This window comes from Siniperca chuatsi, linkage group LG6 (genome assembly GCF_020085105.1).
Source record: "Siniperca chuatsi isolate FFG_IHB_CAS linkage group LG6, ASM2008510v1, whole genome shotgun sequence".
Taxonomy (NCBI): domain Eukaryota; kingdom Metazoa; phylum Chordata; class Actinopteri; order Centrarchiformes; family Sinipercidae; genus Siniperca; species Siniperca chuatsi.
The window spans coordinates 8,056,693-8,076,784 of NC_058047.1; the positions used below are offsets into that span (position 1 = coordinate 8,056,693).

Below are 20,092 nucleotides of genomic sequence, written 5' to 3' on the forward strand. Positions count from 1 at the left end.
CATAAACACAAAAAACATTAGGAAGCAAGAAGATTACCAGCATACACCAACCGAACATTAAAATATTTATTTAGTAAAATATTTAAAATAAACAAAACAAAACTACATAAAATTATACAAGTATGTTTAAAGTACCTAACTTTAAAACATTCTTTCAACTAAAAATGATAAAGCGTCATGATAAATAATGGTACCATTTTTGTAAAATGCATTGCTAGACCGTAATAAAAAAAGTGCACACATGAAATTGAATACAGATTTTTGACACAGTACATAATTAAATAGACACCTTGACTTTTAAAATCGTACCTTTTCTGCAGACACTTGTCAAAAATTGGCGGAAAGAAAATGGTTTTTGGCACTTTAATTAACCGATAAAGGGATCTCAGAATCAGCTGGATGTAAACTAACAAGCCACTGAATACAAAGAATACTCTGAAGGCTAATATTATTAGATTTATTTATTTTTAATGGTAACATAGGGACAAATATAAAGACTTGTTCCCTTGTGTGACAAATGGCCAGCAAAGAAAAATTCTAAATGCCAAGGTATCTCTTTAATCTTTAAGATCCACTTGTTCGTCCCTCTGATTGTGTAACAGTTTGTCTGTAAACAAATTAAGACACTGGAATGACGTACCAAGCTGCAACACTTTAGTCTTTCTTTAAGCACACACTGACCAACTTTGAAGACACTCCTATTTACACTCAAGAATAAATTAATATTGCAATTTCTGTTATGTATGTGTGCGTGTGTGTGTGTGTGCCTGTACTCTCTTCATCTTCAAATGTCAAGCTTGCGAAGACTCATTCTGCTGAAGGAATCTCTGGAAATCAGAAAAAAAACGTTTTGATTTACACAGACAGGAAGATCACCTGATGTTTTCATTGATCAAGAAAGTGATTTGGGGGATTAAATGGACTTCAAGCCCATTGATTTTGGCATTATGTAGGGTGTCTTATCTACTATTTCCATTTTTTAAGAAATCTGGCGTGTGAGAATAGCAAAGCTGGGAGGACTAAAATGTCCAACAACCAAGTAGTATTTTCATCCAGACCTGTGAAACCAGAGTTTATTTTCCACACATGCTATATGACCGATGTAAATGACAAATGTAGGGTTCCCATTGTGATCATCATTTACATGATATGCCATGTTAGGTTGTAGACACATTGACTAAATAACATTATTCATTCTTGATTTGCTAAGGTTGTTTTTTTTCGTTTATGGCCTTCACTATTAGACTTGCCATTATGAATTGATATTATGTACTGCATTGCTGAGAAATAGAATTTTTCTTTATTATATTCCTTGAATATTTTTTCTTTTCTGGAATACAGCTCTAAAAACTGCCCCATGTTGCAGAAATGCAGTGACCCGTGGGAACCGTACATAATAATACAAACACAGGACATAGACTCAAAACAGCGTCACAAAATGTGGTCTGAAAGTCCCAAACTACCTTGTCAAGCTGTCCGTTTGCTGCATGATTTTTACAAAAGCAAAAACAAAAAGACTGATTTAATATTACATCCAAAACATATTATTCACACTTGCTCACTCTCTCTCACACACACAGAAACAGTGCCCCCCCTTCAGTCCTACCTGTGTGAGTTGACCTGCAGCACAGGTTTATAAAGCTGAGGGATTTTTCTGTTGATGAGGGGCTGCAGCGCTTCCTTCAGCCGGTGATAATTCCTCTCCAGCTCCCTCTGGTACTCTTTCTGGTCTGGACCAATCAGGCTCTTATTCTTACGTAGGGCATCTTCACACCTTTGGCAGAGAAGTCCATCAAATACTGGCAGGTAGATTCTGTACTACACTTTGTCTTTTTTGATAGGGCCAACAGTTAGATGCCAAAAACGCTTGCGAGTGTAGGGGGAGAATCTTTGCTTTGCTCAACATGTAATTGTGAGATTGTTTTCTCATGATTATGTGCTTCCATACTAAATCTTGTGTCCCTCAGACAAATTTCCAAAATGTTGTACCTGTTCAAAGGTATGTGAGTCATCATCCACAGTCCATACCTCTTTGTGAAGTCTTTGAAGCAGAGTCGTAGCTTATTGTGGTGTCGGTACAGCTTTGGGTCACTGGGAATCTCTGACAGGAACACCTGAGCAACCTCCAAAGGACCCTGAGGAAAACACATAATATGGGTTATCCACCTACAATTTTACTACAATCTTGAGTAATAATGCTTCTGACATCTTTTATGCCAAAACTCAAAATGGAAGCATCTTACACCAATGTACCATTGTAAATACAGAACTCAAGAGTTATATTTCGTATCAAATATACCTGACATCTTAAAACTTTACCTGGTTGACAGTTGTGCCCACTGATCCCTGTAGGACCATCTGCAGCATCTTTGCATCAGCAGGGTCCTGGTGGGTGGCGAAGGCCAGCTCCTGAGTCTTCTTCTGCATGTCCTCTATTGCCACCTCGATGGGTGTGGATATAATCTGGAAAGTGACGAGACAAGTGGTTTTAGTGATTAGGGTGCACAGAAAGAGTTGGATAAAACAGCTCCCTTTTATTACCACCTAATCTCCAGAATATCATCCATCCACAGGGGGAGATAAGATACTGTATGTTGTTTTGCACTAAAAATAAAAAATGTAAATATGTATTAATGGTTTGGTTGGCTGTCTGAGAAGAAATCAAGGTAAACCAGTTACATAAAAAGGCTTGAAATAAAAATTAAGGTTTCTGCAGGACAGTTGTTTTGTGCAGTGGTTGTAAACTGTTCACCCACCTCCTCTTTGTGGATGATGTTGATGCGTGTCTTGATGTAAGGGAAAGCGTGGGAGGTGGTGAGGATGGTCTTGCGTTTGAACTGTTCGTGCAGGTCCCCATGGGCCCGCCCATCCAGAGTGAAGGGGGTGCAATAGACGAAACGTCGCAAGTTGTAGTTCTTGTCAAAGTAAGTGATGCGGTCCTTCATCTCGTACGTGTCAAAGTACGGCTCCACATAAGTGATCTGGATGAATGCCTGCAGAAATAAAGAGTGTCATATTTTTGATTGGTTAAGTTTTTAGATTGTGTTCCTTCTGGTAAAGATGGATGCTCGGACTAAAAGCTTGAATAAAATCACTCTAAACCGCATTCACAAACTGATCCATTTCAATCCACTTATCCAACGATGTGGGAATGTACACTCTGCCCGACACCAACCTTATTTGGGTCCAACTTGCACTTGTCCACTGGGTTGGAGTCCTTAATGACTTCTACCTGGTCCTCTCCAAATCGCTCCCCATAGAAACCCTGAGAAGAAACACAGCACAGAGCCTCATTAGTTCTAAGCCGAAGACTACTAAAAGCACACACACAGCAAAGAGTCATGGTATTACAGGAAATCTACAGCCTACGTGGTGGTATTTACCTCTAGCCTGTGAGAGATTTCTGCCAGCTTCGTGATGGCAGGCTCTTTGTACACAAACTCCTGCTCGTCTAAGTCGCCAAACTTTGAACCGTAAAATCCGACTCTGAAGTACGTACCAAACATCCTCTTTCCATCCTGCGAGCAGAGAAAAATAAATGTTAGTGCTGAGCAAGAATAGGCATTAATTTCATATAAGAACGTATTTATTTTCTATCCAGACCTTAACAGTCAAAATAAATAACTTTCAGATATCAAAAGAGCCATTGTCCAAATCAGACACCAGACTGAGAGACTGCAAACCCCAAACTCTCACAATGGTGAGCTTTTTATGCTGGTCACTGTTACATATTGTAATATACTTTGGCAACCAAATGATGGCTCTTTTTTTTTTTTGCTTTATATTCTGATGGGAAGTCCGGGCTTCAGCTCCTGTTGTGACTGTGTAGTTCACAGGGGTAAAGAAAGGGAGAAAAGGTTGTAGTTCATTCAGAGAAATGACAGCTAAAATGCAACAGGGAGTTTCATCATCTGCATGGCACTCTGCAAATATATAGCTAACATAGATAATGCTTTAAGTAAATAGCAATTTCATGTAATAAGTGAATTGTTTGCTTATTCTGTCCACTGGTCTGAAATTGGTCTGAAAAATGTCTACAGAGGCCAGTGTCAGATCGAAAGCAGCCAAGAGGTCGTCAGCAACCTCCAGATTATCATCCACACATTTAGCCAGTGGTAACCACAGTGCCACATATTTGAATCCATTGTAGAAGTTCCAGTTTTTAATGAGCTTGTTCTACAGCTTTTCCACCTCTTCACTTGTAAAATACACAGAGGGCAGGCAGGTGCAGTGTTTCACCTCAGGGTAACAGGCAGAGGGCAAAAGATCAACAAGAAACAACAACCTCTTTTACCAGCCAGCAGAATATTCACGTCATTAATAAGTATAATAGATACTCCTAAATTAGATTATTATTCAATAAACTGAAATTGACTTCAACTCTGACTTCTTCTTTTTGCCCAGCTTGCAAGCACATTTTTTCTTTGTCTGCATTTTGCCTGTTTTGAGGAAAATAGGCCACGGATCAAAGATCAAAGCAACATAGAAGGCTGCTAAAAAGCAGCCTTAGATGGCATAAAACAGCCACAAGAGTCACGAGCAGAGATAGTGAACAGAAGAAAGCCTGAGAAAACAGTCTCTGCAGAACAAAAATGGCCATAACTACTCCAAACTGATGCCATGAACCCAACCACCCTGTGATATTTTAGGAAGTATTAAAATTTCATTGACGGGAAAGTGACCATCAAATACAGAAACTCAAAATTTTGTTCTACACAGACCTCTACTTGGAAAGAACACCCAGAAAGCAACTTCACATTAAAGTACATACTTAAAGTCAGAAAGCACAGCAGGTCTTATACAAGTGTATGTGAGTGAACAAGTGTGTATGTGTGTGCAGAACATAATAAAGGGAAAAGCTGTGGATAAGTTGCGTGAGTTGTCATCTGACTACGAGTAAAAGATTAAATAAACCCTCTTTGTAACTGCAAGTTTGAGGCAAATCTTAAAAATATTTCTATTGCAACTGCTGATTCAAAAAGAAATTTAAGAGGCCCTGAAAACTAAGGAACTTACCACAAGACACAATTAAGTAAAGTGGGAAGGAAGGGTCGGCAACCAGGGAAATCAAAAAGGAGAAAACAGAACAAATTTTAATGAGGATTGGGTTCTTCCAGAGAATTTCAAAAACAACACAAACTAACACAACAGCAAAAATATCTCCATTGATTTTAAGAAAGAACATAAACTCATTGTGGAGGATCAGGACCATGCAAAGGCAGACAGTTACAGAAAGACAAAGTGAGAAAATAAAGATCCACCACCTTGCACAACATGCACTCTCAGTGCATTTCCAAAAGGAACAGAGTGCTCTGTCCATTTCATGCAACAAACCATAAGAACTCAGAGGTTAATACTGTTAACAAAAGAACAGAATGGATGAAAAAAATAAAATAAAATCAGGGGTCGATTTAGTTTGAACTATTAAAAGAAAGGGCAAGAATAAGAACTAATCAAAATCAAAAGGGATAAATCAAGTAATCATGAGATTACTGTGAGTTGAACCCTCTTGGAAAAAACCTGACTGCCTCAGGAATTTGGTTCCAGCTTCGACCCAATGCAAGTCTGCAACACCTTGTGTTTTAAAAGGCTCATTTAATGGTGTAAAAAGAATAACCATGGCTAGAACGGGAAGGCTAACAGATACCCTTCGCGTAAAAACAGTGCACTGAAATCGAGCCCTGTGGTTGAAGATGAGATGAAGTGTGACAGCAGACGGTGCCAGTCAATGAGTGTGTTCTGAGTGACACACCAGCAGACAGACAGAAGATGAGGACAGGGAGAGTGCGGATTGTGCAGGTGATGCATTCACTGAGACTTTTGTCATTAGTGTCACACACTGTGACTCCCATGCACAGCCTGCCAACACTGTCATGTTATAAACACAAGCTCCTCTTGCACATTAAGAGGAGGGAGGAAAGAGGAAAACGGTGAGGGTGCTGCTTCTACAGCAAGTGTCCCCAGTGGGGGCATACAGTTGACATTGTCTGGAGATGTTAATGGATTGAATGTATGTAACAAAGCAAAGAGAGCAACTGAATGCCCATGGCTAGCAAATAAAAAGATGAGAGTAAATAAAAATAACAATACAAAAAGATAAACAACATGAGCAGGGCCAAGCAGGAACCGTTTAGCCACCTACCTCCCAGCCAGTACTCTGTGTGACAAAGAGAATACAGGACAAGTGAACGACAACACACATACACCCCCCATACACAGTGTGGCATTCGCACACACTGTGATGTTACAGCAAGGAGAATGGACTCTTTAAAACTAATCCAGGTTACTAGCTGTCAAGCTGGAGAACAGAGCAACTGACCTTCAAAAAAAAATACAAAAATACAAAAAAAACCTTTCTGTGAATGAATCAAGGATAATTATTTGTGTTAATTAAAAAGTGTTGGCTTTGTAAGAGCAGTTGCTCTGCACACCAGATGACTGTAACCTTGCCCACACTGTAACTTGACATTGTCATTATAAGTCACACAACTGGCCTTTAAGAAAAACCACAACAGGAGTCTCTTCCCACGCCTCATGCATCCTCTGTTTCATACTTCACAAATATAATAAAGCATGCAAGGTATCTGACAAAGTATAAATAAATAAATACACTGGAATTAAAATGCCAAATAATGAAACCATGCAAAGCTGTATCTGTGTGAAGGCTAAGCACCATGACTACATTTCTAATTGTGTTTGGTGTTGTTACTGTGTTACATGTGTCAAGACCGTGAAGAATGCAAAGTATTCTGAGGCATTGTAGATGAAAAACTTTGCTCCTTATAGACCGACCTTGGTTTTGTCACATTTTTCTATTATAAGATCCTGCTGGAAGAAACTTAACCCCTCTACACTGCCCTATAAATGTGAAATTTGTAATATATGTGAAAAAGCCTGTGCAAAACATCCATGTGACTGTTTTGGGGTGTTTATTATATATATTGAGTGATGATCTTGGAACATGCTATTATTGATCCATATTACTGAATTTACACAGGAACAAAGGAAAAAAATCATCTATAACCTTATGTTACCCAGATGTGATCTTTTCCTTGCAAGTGGCCGACAATGGAAATAAAAAATAAATCAAATCTGGGTCGCACTGAGATTAAAAAAATACTTTTCTCTTTTGGTTCTTGTATAAATCCAGTGTCAGCTTCACTTCCAGTGTGGAAGATGACATCTACACCTTGTTTGTGTGTGTGTTTACCTGATGCACAATTTTGCCAAAGGCTTCCTGTAGTTTACCATGAATGGTGGCTAGCTTCTTTGCATCCCTGTTTGCTTCATGGATAGGGATCAGTACCTTGTACACTTCGTTTACCGCCTCATACATGCCCGCCTGGAAGGGAGATCGAGACAAATGTTAGAATGGTACAATCAGTCATACAAAAATACATCAGCCTACGTTTCTTAAAGGGACTTAAAGGCCTGAATTAGGATCACTGGAGAAGTTACACAGACATCTGACTACAGCCTTTGTATTTTACATTACATTCAATTACAGATGAATACACTGCTGAATACAATGACTGTTAAATGACTTCATAATTCATAAATAAATGTTTATGAGAATAAAATGTGTTAATTTGTTTGGTGAGAGAAAGAAGAAGCCACTTGCTCCAAAATCCCCGACTACATCCATGACATGCTTGTCAACATCCATTCATCTAATCACCCATCTATCCTTTTCCACTTCTCACCATGGAGAAAGAGGCAGCAGCCTGCTCCAGGAGTCCCACAAGGCCGATCTCAGTGAAGTATTTCCCTGAGCAAATGCCCTCCTCATCTGGTGACACCACATCATCAGAGACTGCAGATTCCTCCAGCACGTTGGAGGAAATATTCTGGAGCATGCGTGTACATACATATGAACAAATATAAGAAAAAAAAAAAACAAGCACACATATGCAGACATTTCTATTGCCAAAAAGACAAAAAGAGGCATTTGCACACACATTACATGTGTCCAGTACTCTCCTTACCTGGAAGGTGACACAGCCTACAGGCAGATACTTGCGGTCCTCCAGCATGCTCAGGTATTCTGCGACCAGAGCAGCGCTGTGCACCAGACACTGAGCAGCTTCAGCGTGGTTGTTCCTCTCTGAGTGTTTTCCAGCCATGTTCTGAAGCCACGTCAGCCGCAGGTCTGGAGACGTCTGGTAACCCTTTGCAATCCTGGAGATGGACATGAAAGTAAAGACACAGATGCATCACACACACACATGAAAGTACATAAACAACAAGATAATTATGATCACAGTGCAGAAATACATTTGTAAGCGATCAAAAGGTGCTTGAGTGTGCATGTACCTGTACATGAGATCTATCAGCATCTCAGGGTCTTCCTGGTGCTCCTTCATCTTGACTGTGTCAGACAGGATCATGTGCAAGTTAAACACAAGGTCCTGGACCTGGAAAAAAAAAAAAAAAAAAGAATGGAGACCTTGAGTTACTGCTTCCCCAATCTTTTATCTTACAGAAATTAAGGTGTAGTGGAGTACAGAAGTAAAAATCAGTCAATTCAGTAAATAAAATCAATCATCAATAATAAGTCGCCAGTCAGTCAACAGTCTTCTCACACTGTGATGGACAACAACTAAACATTTTGATGGATAAATCAGTACCTGGTCTGGAAATGTGGTCTCCCTCAGCTCCAGGTCCTCCTCTGCATAGGTGAGGATGGTCTTTAGAGAGCGGCGGAGAAACTCCTCGTTAAAATTCTGAGATGTTCCCACCAGCGAAGACAGAGACATGGTCACTTGCATCTTCACTCTTGCAAAGTTCTGAAAAGGCAACCACAAACAGAAGAAAGGTTTGAAATAATAATATTTTGTCAAGGATACTGGCTTTCATGTGACAGATATGGACTGCAAAGGAAGCACTCTGAAGAGCAGATGTCCCTTGTTTGGTTCCAAAAGGTCTGTGTGCCGGTACTATAACAAAGGAAATGATGCATTCACCTGTAATTTATCCTAAATTGGATGTCTGATTGCAGTGTTTGGTTTTGTATTCAACTGGGTCATATAAAGCGAAAGAAAAACAAATACAAGAATATAGCTGAGAACTGGCCAACCAGCAATAATTTAGTTCCTCATAATAACTGATTTAATTGTAATAGCACTGCTTTTTAAAGTAATCAGATCATTATGAACATTCTGTTCAGGTCATGTGTGCTACAGGCAACGGTACTTTCAACCTTCACCACTGATACATCATAGTACCTCTATGAAAGCTACACTCCAGGGGTTCTCAGTTTATGAGCAAATGTTGCTATTGAACTAATAACATGACATTTTGGGTTGTAAACCATTAGTTTTTCAGTTGTACTCACATTGCCAATCTCAAAGTTTTGCCTCATGAGGAGGTAGAGGGAGGCACTGGCGTGGGCCCTGATGGTACTTATGCTGCTGCTGCAGCTCCTCAACAATCGCAAACACAGATCAGCACACTGCTCCGTTTCCTCCTCGAACAGAAGTTCAGGAAACTACACAGGCAGAGAGAAATACACCCAAATTGACTCAATACAAGTATGAAGTCCTGGAAGAAATTGCAAGGATGACCCGAAGCGCTTTAATAGAAGTCCAGCAGTCTAACCTTAGACACCAGTGCCCTCTGTGTGGCAAAACAATGCTGGAGGTAGAGGGCGCTCTGGTTGCAGGCCATACTGTGGAGCAACACCTTCAGCACCCCGCCCAGGATACTCTCCTTTGACTCCGTCACTGATACCGTCTGGAGAAAGAGGGACACATATGTAGTTGTTAAAGGAGCATGTCACGGTTTATGTACGCTTAAGTGTTAGAATACATAACTAAATGATTTCAGTATTTTTGATAACACTTATGCATGTTTACATTCTGCATGGGTAAATGTAGAAAGTCCTGTTCACTTGCATACCTGTACAACGATCTCCAAAGTATCAAGAATAATTATGTTCGCCTCCGTCGCAAGGTTACCATCAATAAGTGCTTCATGTTCTAGCTCTGCTCTGGTCCTACAATCAAGAAACCAGAAAATACTGTCACAAAATGAATACCACTCCCAAATTGCGATGTTGTTGATGTACCCCTGAATGTTGCATGAGCTTCCAGTTACCACATTAAAGCCATTGTTCATTAATTTTTGTGTGGAAGAAAAAAGTATATCCTGAGTAAAACTTCACCAATTTTCTTGTTTTCATAAACCTTGATGAAATATTATATCTTCATATGACAACAGCACAAAGTTTAGAAAGCTGTTTATATATTAATTTTACTTTGCAAGATGTCTCTTGACCTGCAAGGAACAGACCTCAAACTATTAAAATGATCCACAGAAACAATGCATGCGGATCCACATGTAGACAGTTAGTCCAAACCTATAATTTCCCTCACCAGAGGATTAAGAGGTTGAAGGCTTTAAGGAGGCTGTTCTTCACTATAAAGTAAGTGAACAGCTAAGCAACATATTCCTGGTCTACAGGTGGAACACTATGGCTTAACGTTGTATATCTACATGTCCTAAAATGGCTACGTTTGAGCATATGAAACTATAACATAACTGGCTTTTAGTCGTAATGCATCCGACTTTTATATCTCTCAGAAGAACAAACAAAGAATCTATGTCAAACAATAGCAACATTTGTGTTGCTTTTTGCTGCAACAGCAACCAGGGAGACACACGAGTCAGAACCCCAAAACAAGAAGCACACTGGTTAAAAAGCAAAACAGACCCACAGCAACCACTATCAACCCCGAGACAGACATTGTTACCAGGACAAAGGGACTGATGGGATGGGGGAGAGGATCAAGGATCAGAACCAGGATCTGTTGGTGCATTCATGTGCATATGTGAGCTTAGGAAGTCAAAATGGAGAAGAAATGAATCATAACATGGGTGCATCAGCAGCTAGAATAATTAACCAAAAGAAAATAAATGAGCAAATCATGACTTGTTTGAAGCCAAGTTAATAAGGAGGAAATCTAATACAAACTAATAAATTCATGTCCATTGCAACTGTCTAACTGCCCACAAGCATGTGAATACACCATAAATGAGGAACTAAAGCAGGGGGATTCAAAGGAGCACACAGCAAATGTGGACCATACAATACCTGACTGATCTGTGACTCCTACATAAACACACAGCAATGTGAGAGAACAAATGGAAATTAACAGAAAACAAAGGCTGGGGCTGAATTTACAAAAGAACAGAGACAAAAATAAAATTTAAAACCAAAAAAAAAAGCATAGCACTGTATCTTTTGTCACCATTTGACAAAATGAGTACAGCTCACATTGTGACATAAGATACAAAACTGTAGAGTGCATGCAACACATCTGTAGTTGCTGGGCAAACATGGGAATTTTAAAACTTGGCAATCCTATATTAAATAAGTCTGATTCTGTTCCTATGTAAATAAAGCAAAACATGTGGACAATAACAATGAACACTGAATGGGCTGTGACAGAGTTTGTGATGGTTTGTATTTATTACTAGATGGACTTTAGCAGTGATACCCTGATAAGAGGATTAACAGATCATCATTTTCACACTTTTATTTCACACTACACAGTACATAATGTATTGGTTTATGTTTCTAAATGACTGATTGTAAAAATGGAAAAGAAGCACATGTGGCGCAGAAACTTTAAAGTGGAGATGGACATTTTCATACACATTTATGGATTATGTTGTACACATCCTTTATGCACTTTAAATGATCTTTGTGTGCATTCCTTCAAAGAACAAAAAACACCGAATACAGTGAATAATCAGCTTGGGGTGTCTTGGGTTTTTCTGTGACATAAAAGAAGAATTAGGAAAGTGGATTAAATGTTAGAAAGAGCGTACTTGTCCATCTTTTCGCTGTTTTGTCTCCAGTGGGTCATGTCCTTCCTCCATCGAAGGTTCTCCTGACTGCCAAAAGCACTGCCAGATGGACTCCGCTCTAAAGGGTGGGGAAAGGATTATTTACCTTTTTATGGTGGTGAAAGAGGGAGTGTGTAAACAGTAAAACATGACTGGCTTTGGCTGAATGGCTGTAGCTGTATCTACAGTACTATCTAAGGGTTCAGTTGTATTCGTGTGTTGTCTATATGTATGCGTGCAGGGTGAAAAGCAGTATATAGTAATTAGTTGTGGTCTGTATTTCACTGTGTGTTTGTCTAAGTCACACAATATTTTCCTTGGTTTGGAATTTCTTGTTACAGCCTTGCTTTGCATTTGTTTATGTATGGTTCTACTTGCATCTGTGTGTGCTTCCAAGATATGCAGTTGTGTGAGTGCATTTGTGAGCATGTGCCAAAACGTGTGCCCCCACCTAGCTGTCCCCGACTGCGTCGCACCATCTCCTGTCTGGCCCCGATGCTTCCCAGTATGGCTTCCTCCAGCTTGGCCTTCATGTCTTTGGACTTCTTAAAGGTCAGGCTGTTCATTCGTTCAAACGCCTTCTTCCCCTGCATGGTGAACACAACATGGGCCTTGTATCCATGAGGCACAGGATGAGTGGATGAACAGAGAACACAGCAGGGAAGTTATTTGCAGCGCAGCACTCAGCAAGCAAAGCAGGTTAGTAGTATGAAAGCAAATGTGCAAGCAGCAAACAGATAGCATAGCAGAAAGAGCTTGAACTACAGAGAAAGAAATAGATGACTATAGCATATATGCACATATGAAAGTCCACTGCAAAGCGTAACTCATTAAGTTATGTTTGAGATAGAAAACAAAAAAAGCAAGCCTATGTACTAACATTGTATTTATTATTATATTATATTATTTTATTTTATTATGATGCCCCAACCCTATGTGTGCCCTTGACAACAATACAGTGGTATCAGTGGTACAGTATCAGTCTGATTTGTCAGTTAGTGAGTGTATTCACTATTGATGTTACCTTGTACTCGAAGCAAGAAACACAGAGGTAGAGGAGATCCAGCAGGCGGTTGAGCTGAGACACCGACAGGTCTGTGAACCACTTCTGTAACACGAGCTCGTCAGCATTCTTCAACACCCACAACAGACAGATGAGCAGACTTCGACTTGACTCGGCCGAGAAGCTACCGTGCTGACGACTCGCCTGGAGAGATGGACCAGGAGGCATCAACAAAGAAGAAGAAGAACACAGAGGAACAAAAAGAATACAAAAGAAGGATGATAAAAACAACAGCCTCATGTTTGTTTAAGATTTTGTGTCAACAATGTACAGTAGTAGGACTGTTCCATTAATTGCAGATTATTGTCACAAACAGTGACTTACCTGCGAGTTGAGCAAGAAGCTGCTTGGTCGGGACATTGGGGAGGCGGTGGATGTGCCTGCTATCGCCATGGCAACAGTCTGGCTGATCATGCTGTTACCCTCACCCTCTGCCTCTTCTCCACTGCTGCCCATCGCTGCCCCCTGGGGACCGCCTGGCCGACCCCACTGGTTATGGGACTCTAGTGACACAAAAAGGAGAGAAAAGAAAATGAACCACTTAACTAGAATTAGAGACAATACAGGAATAAGCCAATTTGGACTAAAGTTATTAGTGTGGTGTAGGGACACGAAAGTGAAAATGTTATGTGGATGTAATCAAGACAAAAAGAGTAGGGGTCAAAATTATCGATAGGGAAAACCTCTATAGACTGATCTCCCCGCATATAGAAACATGACAGTACCTGCTGTTTGTGTACCCTTCTCTGTACTCTGAATAAGTTTACATTTATACTAAATGTAAACGTAATTGGGATGTTGTGAATGGGATTTGATTACATTTTAGAAATAATTACTATTTAAAAAAAGGTTAGAAATAGTACTGGTCTCACAAAATTGGTCTGAATAAAAGTTGGCCTAACTTTATAATATGAGCTTAACTGACTCTGGAACTACTGCTAATATTCAGTCATTTATGAATGGGTAATTTAAATACACGCTCAATGGAAGAAAGGTTCACTAAGGTAGGGGATAATGGAGAGAAAAAGAAATGTGAGAGGGATGAACTGAGGTTAGAAATCAGCTGGTACATTATGTTCTGGTGCAACATCATTTGTAGTTCAAATGATAACCTTTTGAGTTCCAAAGCATATGCTATTGATTAGAGTACTGCTGACTGGACAGTGGGAAGAGAGCAGTTGGATATGACAACAGACACATTTTACTGTACGTCAAACTACTGTATTTTTGAAGTAGCTCCTACTCTTTACCTGTGAAGTCATGGAGCTGTGGTAGTGTTTCCATGACGATGCCAATGAGAGGCAGGTAAAGCATGGCGACTCGGGCCTTGACCTCAGGATCGGCATAGCGTGGGTCAGAGTCATGGCTGGACAGGAGGTTATGAACGACACTCACCACTTTCTTATGTAGGCCAAACATCCTACAGTGAAACAGTAGAAAAGAAAAAAGTAAAAAACAAAAAGAAAGGAACAAAGAGATACAGTATTTAATTTCAAGTGTGAAAAGCACAATGGGCCAGAGAACAAGAGAACCTACTAACATACAACTAAGATAATACTGTATAATAATAACTCACTCCATGCTTGTACAGGCTTATCTCTCAACAGATACAGAGGCTTGAACCTGAAAATATCACTTTCCTTTCTCTACAATACTTTAGTTTATTAGGTAGACAGACACACACACACAAAACACACACACAGACACAATGACACCCATCCATAAAGATGACATGTGAGGACCTTCCATTATCACTCCTTAAACCCTGAAACTCAACCATAATTTTGACCCTTCAACTCGCCCTCACTCAGACATAAACTCTTTCTTTATAAAACCATCTTCATAAGTGTAGGAAGTGTGCATCCAAATCATACCTACCCTTCATTGTCTGGGTCCAGTATTACAGACAGTTCAGATAGTACTAGTCCGGCCAGATAGTGTTGCTCTCTGAAGGGGACGGACAGCTCAAACATGTTGGCTATCTTTTGGTCCTGGACGTGCGTGGAGAACCCAGAGCTCTGTGGGATAGAAGAGAGAACAACACAGCACAACATTCACACAAGTAAGACCATAAATATTTTTACCTGATTACTTTGGCTGTAAATTAATGGTAAATGGACTGTACTTATATAGCGCCTTTCTAGTCTTTCTGACTACTCAAAGCGCTTCAACTACATATCACATTCACACACATTCATACACCGATGGCAGAACTGCTCATCAAAGTAAGTAATCATTCATACACCAAAGGCACAGCCCTCGGGAGCAAATTTGGGGTTCAGTGTCTTGCCCAAGGACACTTCGACACGGGGCTCGGGGAAGCCGGGATCGAACCACTGACCTTCCAATTGGTGGACGACCCGCTAAGAGTATCGTTAAGGAGTGGTGCAAACTTATGATCTGACAAGACAATTTACAAGTGTTTTGATTGGACTTTTTCTGTGTTGTTAAGTTTTGACAACTAGTTTAGTGGCACCCATGATCAGTTGGGAAAACACTGTACCATTTGTTTTGTTAGTGTAGGACTATATCACAGGGGGAATTTGCTTGCAGGTGTTTGAATTTCCCTACAGCACTTTTTGTCTGACCTGTGAAGTTGCTGAAGACACAGAGGGGGAAGGCGAGGCAGGCGGGGTGAGCAGACTGCAGGGCAGGTTGAGGGTTACGTAGTGTTCGTGGCTGCAAACGATTCTCAAGAAATCAAGCCTCAAAGACTCCAGGGTTGGGTTCTGCAGAGCGTAAAGCTTTGTAGACACCTGGGGAGAGGAAACAGTACACATTAATGAATATTGTTAAAGAAAATACTATCTGATTGTAGCTGAAAGTTACTCAGCCATCCAGAAATGTATAACATATTCGTGAATCTAAATAAGGCATTTACCTGTTTCCAGTATGTCCTGATTAGAGTGAAGACAAAGCCTCGGTCCATGACAGACAGCAAATCGTTGAGGAAGAAGGCCAGACTAGTGTTTAGTCTCTCCACCAACTCTAGGTCCTGATTGGATGAGATACACACCTCTTAAAAAGTTTCCAGAGTTGGCAGTTTGGACATTATTTCTGCTTTAATACATTGTATAAAGTCAATGAAACAAACAGACAAAAAGGATGATATGGGACATCCCTTGTGGCCTCAAACTTATTGTGCCACATTATGAAATGCAAAAGCATATACAAAGTGTAAACAAAATTGTACAGTACAATCTGTTTCAATATAACTTGAAAAGACAAATTTGTAAAATTGACATATTCCCTGACTTCCCTTGTATGCACTTAGTCTCTAAACTGCCATGATATTCCCCAAATTGCATGCCCATTGGGACCCTGTAATACCATGAAACCACCAGGCCGTTACCTTCTGGAAGCGAGACACAATGTCGCCAGCGATGGTGCTGACCAGGGCTGTAATGTCATCCATGAAGCGTTCTGGGAAACGGTTCTTCCTGGGTGACTCTAAGCGGTCAGTGAAGTACAAGTGGTGGATAATGCTCTTCACCTGTGGTAAAGGTGTTGATTGGGATAAAACACACGATATTGTCATGGAAAAAGAACTGCACTGTGATGACTGATAAGAACTACAGGAGGCATATCCATCTAAGCTGAAATGTTGTTTCCTACCATGAGTTCAAAGAAAAACCAGGCCTGTTGTAGAGCGCCCTCCCTGACGCTTCCACTGCTCACCACCCACTGGAGTGCCAACTCCTCATGGAAGAGCTGAGTACAACAGGAAAGTAGAAAACAGAGACAAAAAAGTGGAGAGGGAGGGACAGAGAGGGAGAGGCAATAAAGCCAGACAGAGAGAATGTGAGGCACCAGGAAAAGTATCATTGTCCATCTTAAAAATAAAACCAATATTAAAATATACCTGGGTCTACATGTTGTGAATAAATCATTCAGTAAATATACTGTTAACTGGATTCCAAAGTGTATTTACTTAATGGGGGATATGACATGAAAGGAAAGTTAAGTTTAGTTAACAATGATTAGCAATTCTAACATTCTCTATATGAAACAATAATACAGTCCAGTAGAGCTCATGTGCCCCCAACAATGAAAATTAACTAGATTAAAGACAAAGTGAGGTTTAACTGAAAAATGCTGTTACAGTTATAGTAAGGGTTACCAACACCCTAAACAAATACATTAGAAGTTTAAAAATAATATAATTTACAGTTATGTGCAACAATTTTTACCTTTGTGAAATGATGAAAAATGCATTCTTATCACCATGCAAATTATAGTATTTAATAATGTAACTTCCTGATAATGGTATAAATGGCTGAAGTGTTGATGAAAATAATTTCATGTGTGCATGGAGAGGTTTTTATTTATTATGTATATATTAAGTATTATGCATCAATAACTTGAATTTATTTAGGTGTGTGTTTTTATGCAAAACCAACATCCAACACAGTCTGGCTAACACACTGACTCTTGACCAGGGTCTGGCAAGTCTCTCTTAAACATGTTGACATATTATAAAGATTAGGAAGGGACAGGACCTGATTGATATCCAAATTTCAATCATAGCATGACTCTATTGATCATGAGCTATATATTACTTAAGTGCAGCCTACAGAAATGACACATTTTGTTAATCTCTTCTAAATTTTTAAAAACTATTATGTGTGTATTTACTAGAAACATCAGTTCTACACCTTTAAAGTAGTGAGTATAAATAACCGAGCAAACATTTGCTGAGGAAGACTGAATTGCAGTTGAAAGTTCTGGGGAAAAAAAGGTAGTAAATGGACCTTGTGTTAAGAATTTCTTGGGGAAACTACTTTAATATTAGTAAACTTTAGAGCAGATTATATCCTGATGGCCTCCTCACCAACCACGTGTTTATGTTTCTGGTACAATATCTCTTGTAGGGTCAGAGTAAACTGATTGGAAGGCAAACTGTGTTGCACTTTCTTAAATGAAAACCAAACACATACTCAATGCCTGAGTGAATGGTACACAATGAAAGGAGACTTCCCAGACTAACTTAGCCAGTGTTAGCCAGACTACAACCAACATTCATGTCACATCAAAAAATCTTTGATACACAATCAGAACAAGAGGCAGATCGGTGAGATTTAGCATTCAACAAGACTCCACAACCACCAAATACGACATCAACCAATCGAGAGGCACACACATCCACAGACAAGACAGGTGAGGAGGCGAATAAAGAGGTGGGCGGGGTTGGCTCCTCCCCCAGTGCAAGTGGCTCTACCTTTTTTGTGGGCAACCGTCCTGTTAAAGTTTGCAAGAAACTGGCGCTCTCAGTGTGCGAAGACATGCGATTGCCACAGCGCTCCATGGCCTATGGGTGGAATGAATGGAACGGTGACAACAGGGTTAGTGGAGGAGCAACAGGAGTGTGGGGTTGCACCTTTTTCCTCAGCACACAGGGATAATGTACATGCACACTATACACTTTTGTGATCTGTTGTACACACTTGTCACACATGAAGACACAAAACAATTAAGACATAAGACAGGGCCACAACCCTTAAAAGTGTTGTACCTATAATCTAAAACAGCCAAATACATTTGTAGTTTGAGTGCCTTAAAGGAGGGATGCAAAATGACTGCATAAAGGGCTGTGAGATCAAGTGAAGAAATCGTAATGGTTTTCTTTTCCTTGATGTTACAGCCATTGCTTAATGATGTGCCATTCTGCATCCCTCCAGGTGAATACAATACTTCAGAGATGTAAAATGACATAAGGGAAAAACATCCTACAGTATTAAAGGTATTATTATTGGTATGTAGAGTAATGTTCCATCCCAGATAAAATGATAATAATGAACGTGCTCTGTCAATGTTGGCACAATTCATTTAATGTTGTAACCTAGCTGTGATTTTATAATTACAATATGCAGAACTAATTTTGTCTTGGTTTCTTGAGATTCACAATATTGGATGTGTAAACTAATGACAAAAATATGCTTATGTCATGACAACTTGACAGAGGACATAACATCACATGAAGATGGAAAGTGAAACTGACAAAGACCTTAAACATGTAGACAACACACACTCACAGATATAACATGCTCCAGTGACAAAGTGAATGCTAAGTAGGGTTAGTAGAAAGTCATGCAGGGATACTAGTTGAGAGTGGAGACTATGAGTTTAAAGCAGAGAGAGTGAATAACTGTGTTAGAAGCAGAAAGGAGAAATAATAAATACAATAAAATGAATGCAAAAAAATCTACTCTGCTGATGAAGGTGATTTCTAACACTACTCTTTTTCTCTACTACTCCAAAAATCTTCTGTGAAATATGCACACACAAAAAGATCATAGTATATGTTTTGGATTAAGCAATAACAGACCACTGTAAACCCAAAACGGCAGGCAAGCTTGACATAGAAAGAAAGGGAGGCCAACTATGTCTAAGAAATTGCTGCCATGAATAACACTGGTAAACTGGCACTGAAAAATTTGGATTTAGACTATGTGTCTTTTCATGCAAGTACTGAGAAAAAGGGAGGTGTTAGATGTGATAAGTAAAGAGGGAGAATACCTGAGAATCTAGCATGAGAGATAGAGGGTCATGGAGGCGACTGTGACTCCCATATATGGGATCATGGGTGGGTTGTGATTTAAAGTTTACCAGAATACTGTAATATTCTGAAGTTTTGGTCTTTTATGTCTTTATTGTTGTTGGCGCTATATAAATAAAACTGAATTGAACAATGATGTTTAGGTATATGGTTTAGAAATCTCTCTAGTTTGGAGAACCTTGGCAAAAATGGTTTGCAATCATAGTAATGTGACTTAAAACCTCCGGAAGTAGCTTCACGATAGGTTGAATCTATAAATGAAAGATGTGATCATGACAACAGGACATAAAACTGTAAACCTTAAAATACTCATTAGGGAGGATATGGATTGCCCCAACTATCACCTTTCTTTCAGTAACTCTGGCAAAGTACACAAATAAACCAAAACTCCAAATATACCAGTATCCCTTCAGGTGAATAGGGTAAGTTGTTTTTGCAGTGAGGCAAAGTGGAGGACGGGGCATTCATAAAACCACCTGCATGGTTTCTGGAGCGGACCCAGGGCTGGATCCCCAGGGGGCACTCTTACAGCCCATGGTGTGCACCCACGAGTTGGAGCGGTCTAAGCCCTAGGCGTGCCAAGGTCAAAGGACACATGGCAGGCAGGAAGCAAGGGAATGAGC

The 20,092-nt window shown here is 39.8% G+C and overlaps 1 protein-coding gene across 29 annotated transcripts in view; it reads right to left on the reverse strand.

Moving 5' to 3' along the window:
- Positions 1–52: 52 nt before the first annotated feature.
- Positions 53–20,092, reverse strand: part of dock7 (dedicator of cytokinesis 7) — a 49,737-nt gene continuing 29,697 nt past the window's right edge. For 4 of the 29 annotated variants that reach the window (XM_044198393.1, XM_044198395.1, XM_044198389.1 and 1 more), the window contains 29 exons: positions 19,946–20,038; positions 18,132–18,221; positions 16,529–16,624; positions 16,266–16,406; positions 15,795–15,908; positions 15,502–15,669; positions 14,792–14,931; positions 14,164–14,333; positions 13,238–13,416; positions 12,875–13,057; positions 12,302–12,461; positions 11,833–11,929; positions 11,093–11,110; positions 9,898–9,994; positions 9,598–9,732; positions 9,335–9,487; positions 8,628–8,786; positions 8,314–8,414; positions 7,986–8,178; positions 7,704–7,847; positions 7,211–7,342; positions 6,143–6,157; positions 3,384–3,518; positions 3,176–3,265; positions 2,757–2,993; positions 2,320–2,463; positions 2,029–2,135; positions 1,607–1,774; positions 53–827 (listed from right to left, as the gene is read on the reverse strand). In XM_044198393.1, the coding sequence (XP_044054328.1) occupies positions 785–827; positions 1,607–1,774; positions 2,029–2,135; positions 2,320–2,463; positions 2,757–2,993; positions 3,176–3,265; positions 3,384–3,518; positions 6,143–6,157; positions 7,211–7,342; positions 7,704–7,847; positions 7,986–8,178; positions 8,314–8,414; positions 8,628–8,786; positions 9,335–9,487; positions 9,598–9,732; positions 9,898–9,994; positions 11,093–11,110; positions 11,833–11,929; positions 12,302–12,461; positions 12,875–13,057; positions 13,238–13,416; positions 14,164–14,333; positions 14,792–14,931; positions 15,502–15,669; positions 15,795–15,908; positions 16,266–16,406; positions 16,529–16,624; positions 18,132–18,221; positions 19,946–20,038 (3,702 nt within the window). In that variant the 3' untranslated portion in view covers positions 53–784. Of the gene's footprint in view, positions 828–1,463; positions 1,484–1,606; positions 1,775–2,028; positions 2,136–2,319; positions 2,464–2,756; positions 2,994–3,175; positions 3,266–3,383; positions 3,519–6,142; positions 6,158–7,210; positions 7,343–7,703; positions 7,848–7,985; positions 8,179–8,313; positions 8,415–8,627; positions 8,787–9,334; positions 9,488–9,597; positions 9,733–9,897; positions 9,995–11,092; positions 11,111–11,832; positions 11,930–12,301; positions 12,462–12,874; positions 13,058–13,237; positions 13,417–14,163; positions 14,334–14,791; positions 14,932–15,501; positions 15,670–15,794; positions 15,909–16,265; positions 16,407–16,528; positions 16,625–18,131; positions 18,222–19,945; positions 20,039–20,092 lie in introns of all 29 variants that reach the window. The other 25 variants (XM_044198407.1, XM_044198397.1, XM_044198390.1 and 22 more) reach the window with 17 other exon arrangements.